Here is an 8566-nt window from a genome sequence, read left to right on the forward strand (position 1 = left end):
TAAATATTATCGCTTATAATTTTTTTTTTTTAAGTTTCAGTTTTTATATAAAAATGAAAACAATAATTAACGATTAATTCATTAATTAACGAAAGGGTATTACATGACGTGGTACGTTTTTATTGGTTACTGTGGACGCTTGGACCAATAATGAATTGACAACTCATCACAACATTGAGAATTTAGGTGCGTTTACTGTGTACTATCATTTTCAGTGGATAAAACTATTGGGCCCACCAAACGAATTTCATCAGGAAGACGGCAAAGAATCTCGAGGCTCAGATCATTTACCCTAGATTCACTTCTCTAATACGATATATAGCTTTGATCTCATCTCAACCGTTCACGTGTCCTTCAAGTCCCACCCGTAAACCAAACTTTTATAAATCTTCCATTCACCCTCCAACTTTCCCGGTCTCATGAAGCGGGTGAAAAGATTATCACATTCCCAAAATACCCTCGTCTGTCAATCAAATTTGCAACCTCTGCCCCTCTGCTAAATTGAATAAAAAAGAAAAACCAAATTACACTCAACAAATCTCAAGCTTCTCTTTTTTTTTTTGTTCTTTTTTCTTTGGAAGGGTTGATTGGGAAAATGGTAGATACGGGGGCGTGTGAAAGCGAAGAAGAGCTGTCACTGTTGCCTCATCAGAACAATGGTGACCGGTCATGGCGGTTGAACTTCGATGGTTTCCAGTTATCTCCTGAACACAAAGACAAAAAGCCTCTTCGTAGCCATGATTGCCTTGGGGTTTTAGGTAATTCTCACTACTTGTTTTTCTTATTCAACTAAAAAATATTTTTAATTTATTAATAATGTTCTTCATTTTTGTTGGATATCTGGGATTTTATTCATTTTGTTTTAATTAGCAATATTCTATTCTTTTTTGTGCATGGTAATGAATTTACTTAAATGGGAACAAATTTTTTGTTTATTTCTTTGTTAAAGTTTTGTTTTTTAATTTATTGTCTGTGGATTGCTTGGCGTTTAGCTAAAAATCACATTTTTATTTTTATTTTTCCTTTTTGTTTTTTATATTGAAGTTAAAAACTTTTTTTGGTTCTTTACTTTTTTCGGGTATATGGGATTTTATTTATTTAGCTTTAATTTGCAATATTTGATTCTTTGTTATGCTTGGTTATGAATTTGCTCAAATGGGTATCTCTTTATTATTATTATTCTCCGTGAATGGTTATTACGAGTTTGAGTTATTCTTCAGTGTTTTTGAGCATCAAAACTTTAATAAATTTAAGAAAAGAGTGGTTCATTGTGAATGGAAACATTGTGTTTTTTGCTCTTTAAATCTGAGCTCTAGCTTGGTTTTATGAAGCAAAAGAGTGATTAAAGCTTGCTGGGTATTTTTCTTGGCTTGAGGAGGTATTTGAATTCTTGTTTTTTATGTTGTTTTTATCATGGAGTGTGCTTTTGAAGTTTGAGGTTTTGCAAGGAAATTAAGGTGAAATGGTTACTAATTTTATAGATCAAATGAAAATTGACAGTTGGGTTTGCTTTAGTTTGAGGTTAAAATTATGTGAATTCTTGTTGTTTTTGTCATTTTCTGCAGTTAGAAGTTTGCTTTAGTTTGAAATTTTGCGAGGAAAGTTTGGTAAAAGATTGCTAGTTTTATTGATCAAGTGAAAGTGAAGTTTGTCAGTTGTGCTCTTACTCCCTTTATATACATACATACACACACACACACACATACATACATACATACATTATTAAACTGCATGTATGTGTGCATATAAATGACATGTTTGTCGATTTACTTTAAATTGTATATATTGAAGTTATGAAATGTCTAGGAGTTTGATTTCGTTAGCTCTACTTTGGAAAGCATAGAGATATTTAGCTCTTTAGGATTAAACATGCATATGGGGTTTATATCAGGTTTCTTTTGCTTTTGAAGTTATTAAGCATTCTTTGGTCATTTTCCCATTTTCTTATACTCTGCATAGGTTGTGTTTAACTAGCACGTTCTATACCTTTTTGTACATAATAGTTTTTCTGTACTTGGAAAACCAAATGAGTGGACAAAATCATTTAGTTGGGATCAAAGATTTTATGCGTAGCTTATTTTGTAGTCTAAGGGTCTATTTGGCAATGCTCTTTGGTGAATGTACCACAGATGCTACATTATTCTTGAAGTGACAGACCTCTTACAAATGAACATAAATGAGTTACTAGAATGCATCTTATTGGTTTCTTTGATGGTTTCAGGACCAGAAGATAACGTGGCTGAATACTATCAGCAGCAGGTAGAAATACTTGAAGATTTTAATGAAATGGATGCCTTAGCTGAGCGTGGTTTTATTCCTGGAATGTCCAAGGTTTGAATCATTGTTATGCCTTCTGTTCTTTCTAGTTAATAAGATTAGTGTACTTGAAGAAGTATTAGATTAAACCTTGTTGCTGTGATTGGCAGGAAGAGCGGGAAAAGTTGGCTAGAAGTGAGACATTAGCCATTAGAATTTCCAATATTGCAAACATGGTTCTTTTTGCTGCAAAAGTTTATGCTTCCATCAGAAGTGGCTCATTAGCTATAATTGCATCCACATTAGACTCGCTTCTTGATCTTCTGTCTGGCTTCATCCTCTGGTTTGCTGCATTCTCCATGTCAACACCAAACCCGTATCTGTACCCAATTGGAAAGAAAAGAATGCAGCCACTGGTCAGTATTCTTGATGTCTCATATTGTCGTAATCAAATTCCTATATCAATGTTAGTGCATGATCAATGAAGTCACACTTTGTAGCTAAGGATATGTGACTGCTGTACTTTTATTGTTTGTTTTTTCCATTTTGTAACTGACCTTTTCTTTAATAGCAATTATTTGACAAGGGACGAATTCTGCATTTATACCATGATATTGGAAAACATTGTTAGCTAAATTGTCAATCTTCATGTTGTAAGGATAGTTCTAAAATCTTTGAGTCTGTTTTCTTTTCTACTATTAATAACAGACATTAATTAATTGATTTGTTACCTATGTTAAGTCACCATGCAGACGAGTTGTTTATGAGCAAGTGTTTACTAACTTAGATGACTCTTACAATGGGAGGTTAATGCAACATCTACCGGTTCTGAAGCAGCATTTGATCTGAGTTTGACATTCTGAAAGCAAACTCTTGATAATCCATTACTTAACAGTAATCTGAGAGATTACTATCTCCTATATTATACTGGCAAGAAACTGGAGAACGAGAATAGTAGTTGGCTTGTAACCTATTTAAGCAGGGTTTGTACCTTAGCTTAGGGTGCGGTTTATTTTCTGAAGGCATACAGGAGTCTCATGTTATAATCAATTCTAGCTCTTAGTTGTTGATGTCTCTTCTTTGATGAGTGATAAAACATGTTGATATGGTGGATGTTTTGATAATGCTGCAGTAACATTGTACATTGATATGGAGCATGAAGCGCCTTGACCCAAGAGGATGCTCTGATATGTCATAGACTGAAAGGCTAGTGATTAGATAGGAAACTGGAAATATCTATGCATGCCAGACAGAGGCATACAGATATATATGCATCATTGTATTTGTATGTGTGTGATATGCATGCTTCTGCTGGTGCATAGCCATGAACTACTGAAATGTAAAAATACTCAAAATCTAAAACTGGTCAATTTCTGCAGGGTATCCTTGTTTTTGCCTCTGTCATGGCAACTCTTGGACTGCAGATAATCTTGGAGTCAGGGCGAACAATTGTATCAGATGTGAGTCAACTTTGATTATGCATTAAAGTTCTCTTCTCTATTCATTAGATCTTTCTATATCAGAGTATGATTACTTAAATAGTTGCAATGGTAATGATATCTTTCTTTGTTTCACCCAGGAGGATGAATTCAATCTGACGAAGAAGCAAGAGAGATGGGTTGTTGGCATTATGATTGGAGTGACCCTGGTAAAGCTTCTCCTGGTGTTTTATTGCCGCTTATTTACCAATGAAATTGTCAAAGCTTATTCCCAGGATCATTTCTTTGATGTTATCACAAACATCATTGGCCTTGTTGCTGTGCTACTTGCTAATTACATTGACGACTGGATGGACCCTGTCGGAGCTATCATTGTAAGTAAAATCATCTCTCACTTCCCCAGTTTTTTTTTTTCAGTGTTGGTCTGTATTGTACTTACTAGCCAGCTGGCGGTATGTACAGATCAAGCCATAGGCAATCATTTATAAGATAAGTTGAGAACCTGGTCTTTAGAGATCTTGAACTGTAGCTGGGTAGCTTTTTGAATATTAGAAACCTGTTTAAATGTTTTAAATGACCATGGCTGATAAGATTGTCATTATCATCTTGTATGAACGTAAAAGAATTGATGCTTTGTAGATTTTTGGGAATCATCTAACTTGCAAATCGCGATCAACTTTAAAAAGTCGGCATGCACTTGTGACTAATGAGATATGCATGAATGTTGCAGCTGGCGTTGTACACAATCCGCACATGGTCAATGACAGTATTCGAGAATGTGAACTCATTGGTTGGAAGATCAGCAGCTCCAGAATATCTGCAGAAATTAACCTATCTATGTTGGAACCACCACAAGGCCATTAGACACATCGATACAGTTCGAGCTTACACCTTCGGATCTTACTACTTCGTGGAGGTTGACATCATACTCCCAGCAAACATGCCATTGCAAGAAGCTCATGACATCGGAGAATCCTTGCAAGAGAAGCTCGAGCTACTGCCTGAGATTGAGCGTGCTTTTGTTCATCTTGATTATGAATACAGTCACAAACCTGAACACGCGCGGGCACATACATTGTAGATAAATAATTTTACTTTATTAATGAGTAAATATTAATTTTTAAAATAAATATATAAAAAATAATATATTTTTAAAAGTATTATCTGTCAAAAAAACTTTATCAAGATTTGTAATAAATATACAGAGGTTTATAAATATCTATATGTGTTGTCAAAAAACATAATTTTGCATTAAATGTAAAGTTTAAAATATGTATAAAAATTAATTTAGCAAATCTTATAAATATTGAATATCAGAATATTACTAAAATTCATGCAAAAAATGTATATGCAAGTAAGCTATCATGTATATTATTTAATCATTTAAAATAAATATTTTTTAAAATAAATAAACTTATTTTAACTTGCAAATGTATAAAAATAATCACACAAGATGAAAATTACACAAATTGAAAAAAATTAATTTGAAGTAATGAAATTTTTAGTTTTTAATTTAACATCTTGTTAGTACATTCAATAATATTATTTATATATAAAATTTTTGGATATTTTATTTTTCTTGAAATATTATTTTATGTTGTGAATTTTTTAATTAAAATTTTTAATTTTATTATGTTTTTATATGTTAACTATATTATTTGTTGTTTACATATATATTGAAAATCTGAATGATTAAATAATATTAATTTATATATCAAAACACATTTAAATAAGTAAAGATAATTAGTAAATTGTACAAATAATAAGTTAGTTTAATTTATAGAATAAAATTTTTTAATTTTTTAATTTATTTTTTAATTTATTTTTTAATTAATCAATTTAATAAAAAATTTTATCAACTTCATTTAAGATACTTCATTAAGACTTTATTTGGATGATAATGATATTGTTTCGAGTGAAATTGAATATAATAATAAAAATTATTATAACTGTAATTAAAAAAAAATTTAATAAAAAATTTATGTTTAATAAATTTTATTAAAATTTACATTTAAATTTAACTTACAATAATATGTAATAAAATCCAAACCTAAGTTAAGTCTTTTCATCTCCTTTAATCCTTTTGGTTGAGGAAATTTCAAAAAAGGTCACCGAATTTTGACCCATATCCCATTTAACTTATCTAAATTTAATTTATATCAGTGAAGTCATCAAATTTTATATAAAAAAAGTCACATTCACAAATTCCATCCAAAATTTCGAAAACATTACATGGTTGTCATATTAACATCCACATCAGATGCCACATAAATTAATTACATTTCAAAGAAAAAATATTCATTTTACCTTTTTTCTCTCTCTACATTTACTCTCTCTACATCTTATCTTAAAAAATTAAGTTGTGTTTGACGATGGTTTTGGGTTGATAATAGTAGGTGATTGTAGATGAAATGGGATTTTAGAGTCACTATAAATAGTAGATATGATAATTTAAAATACGATATAATAATATGATATAAATAAAGAATATAAAAATAATATGATTTAAAATTTTAAAAAAATTATAAATAAGTTTAATAAAATAAAAAAATATATATTTTATATATTTATATCGATATAAATTATAATATATAATTTTCGTATAAAATATAATATTTTACATGATATAATAATACAAATTATTAGATCTAATCTAATGACTCAAGGACTGTGCATAAGGGTGGTTTTTGGTTGAACGGCAGGCAAATGGGCACCAACTTTTAGTAGTGGTAGACGGGATCGGCTGAATTAGAGAGGGGGAGAGAAGCAAATAAAAAATATAAGTAGCTTATGTGGCATCTCATCTGGTAATGACATCTTGTTTTTAGTAACTTGGATAAAATTGATAAGAGTAATTACTTTTGGTATAAAAAAATAAATTTTGGTAATTTTAATGTATACAAATTAAAGTTGAGTTAAATGAAATATGGGTCAAAGTTCAATAACCTCATGTGAAATTTACTCCCATTTGGTTCAATAAAAAATTTTCAAAATTGCTTTCAGTTAATATGATGACATAGATATGCAATCATGCAATTGAATTTGTTTTTTTTTTTCTCAAATCCCATCAAATTAAAAAAGAGATTAAAAAAAAAAAAGAATCCTTGGAATGTGGATTTTGTGGGGCAGCTAAATGTTTTTCTTTTGTTTCCTATCTTTGAACTTGTCCAAAATCATGTCCACATTCATTTTATTGCGTTGTATTCTAATCTTATTTCCAATTTATTTTCAAATTACTAATATTAGAATAAATTTTTGAAACATAGCATTTTAGTACAATGTGAATTGTGAAGTTTCCTTTCCCATGTTCTTGCTTGATTGCCAGCTTAGAAACCATGAAGGAAAAGTTGAAACTTATCTAATTGTTTTTTTTTTAATTGATGAAACATATAATATTGCAAAAAAATGTTTAAGGAAAAAAATAATTTATTTAATTTATCTTTATATTATAGTTAACATGTTCTTACATATAGGACATATCATTTTCTTTTATCTACAACCTTAAAATTGAATAATTAAATAATATTTTCCCTAAATTTTTAATCAATTTTTATGAACATGGTTCAATGATAATAATATAAAAGGTTTATACTTAATTCATTCTGTTAAATTTTTTATTTTTAATTCAAATGATCATTATTTAATTATTGATAATTTTAAATATATATAAAAAAACAAAATCCATGAAAATTTTTTATTTTATATATATACACTTTTCAAATATTCTTTCTTTATAAATAAGATTTGATAATGGTATTATATGTTTTATGCATAAGATAATAATTATTTTATATTATATTTAATTTATATAAAAAAATACTATTACAAATAAAATTAATCATTCTTTATTCTTTTAGCATAGGATGATTAAATATTTTCAAAGTGAAATTTTTTTTTTTAATATATGAAATTGAACTTGCAAGTCATATTATAATTTTAAAAATGATATCAATAATTTAAATTTTATAAATTTTAAAAAATAATAATTTTGACCAATAATAAAATTATTATATTTAAATATTTACACACATCAAATATAAGATAAGATGATATTATTTAAAATAATAATATTATATTTAAAAAGATTCATAAATGAACTTAATCTTAAATTCTTTTCTTTATATATTTTTTTAATAAAAAAATATAAATGATGTTATTATTATATTTAAAAAATTTATAAAAATTTAAATAAATAAAAAATCAGAATAAAATTAGATGCAAGGCAAGCAAGATGCCATTTGCAATGTTTAGCTAACAAATAGTTGATTTAATTGATTAAGATCATCTTTTTCGATGAAAAAATTTTGGATTTGAATTCTGTCGATGATCACTTATTAAAGTCATTTTGAATACACGATCTGTAACTTAAACTGTCAGATATGACACATATTATCTTAATTTAAAAACTTAAAAAATTTATCTATTTTTAATTTTTTAAATATATATATATATATTCATAAAACAAAGCAGTGAGCCTTTGCTTTTGATTTTTTTAAATAAAATTGACATTGAATTTGTGGCTCTATGATATGTCCAATGAATTGAACCTCAAATTCTTTTCTTTATATATATATATATTTCATAAAAAATATTAAAAACTTAATTATGAAGTAAAAAAAACTTATCTTATAATAGTTGGATGTATAAGTGCATTTTAAACAAAATATCATATTTAAAAATTATATTTATACACATCTTAATATTTAATTCAATAATAATAATATACATCCTTTATTGGAATACAATAAAAGATATATCATTTGATTTTGTTTTATTTAAAATGATCATAAATAGAATTTTTTTTGTATGCAATAAAAAAAATTTAAAAATAAATAGATTATTTAGTCCCTAAATTAAAATAAAAGATATCG

General features: G+C 27.8%; 1 protein-coding gene across 2 annotated transcripts; it reads left to right on the plus strand.

Moving 5' to 3' along the window:
* The first annotated feature begins 404 nt into the window (after positions 1-404).
* LOC111310242 (metal tolerance protein 11-like) lies at positions 405-4939 on the plus strand. Of its 2 annotated transcripts, none has more exons than XM_022909495.2 (6): positions 405-758; positions 2222-2331; positions 2427-2672; positions 3636-3716; positions 3836-4069; positions 4426-4939. In XM_022909495.2, the coding sequence occupies exons 1-6, from the start codon at positions 596-598 to the stop codon at positions 4774-4776; spliced, it is 1185 nt and encodes a 394-aa protein (XP_022765230.2). In that variant the 5' UTR covers positions 405-595; the 3' UTR covers positions 4777-4939. The 2 variants fall into 2 exon arrangements, with proteins under 2 accessions (XP_022765230.2, XP_089604473.1); XM_089748347.1 differs by lacking the exon at positions 405-758 and adding an exon at positions 1230-1378.
* Positions 4940-8566: the final 3627 nt, after the last annotated feature.

This window comes from Durio zibethinus, chromosome 19, assembly GCF_047325235.1.
Source record: "Durio zibethinus cultivar Kanyao isolate XHJ-2024 chromosome 19, ASM4732523v1, whole genome shotgun sequence".
NCBI classification, from domain to species: Eukaryota; Viridiplantae; Streptophyta; class Magnoliopsida; order Malvales; family Malvaceae; genus Durio; species Durio zibethinus.

Bases quoted from the DNA above. Each gene is read 5' to 3' on its own strand.
- LOC111310242 (XM_022909495.2), top strand. From the start codon at position 596: ATGGTAGATACGGGGGCGTGTGAAAGCGAAGAAGAGCTGTCACTGTTG. The intron at 3,717-3,835 runs GTGAGTCAACTT...TGTTTCACCCAG, and splicing joins GGCGAACAATTGTATCAGAT to GAGGATGAATTCAATCTGAC. The intron at 4,070-4,425 runs GTAAGTAAAATC...TGAATGTTGCAG, and splicing joins ACCCTGTCGGAGCTATCATT to CTGGCGTTGTACACAATCCG.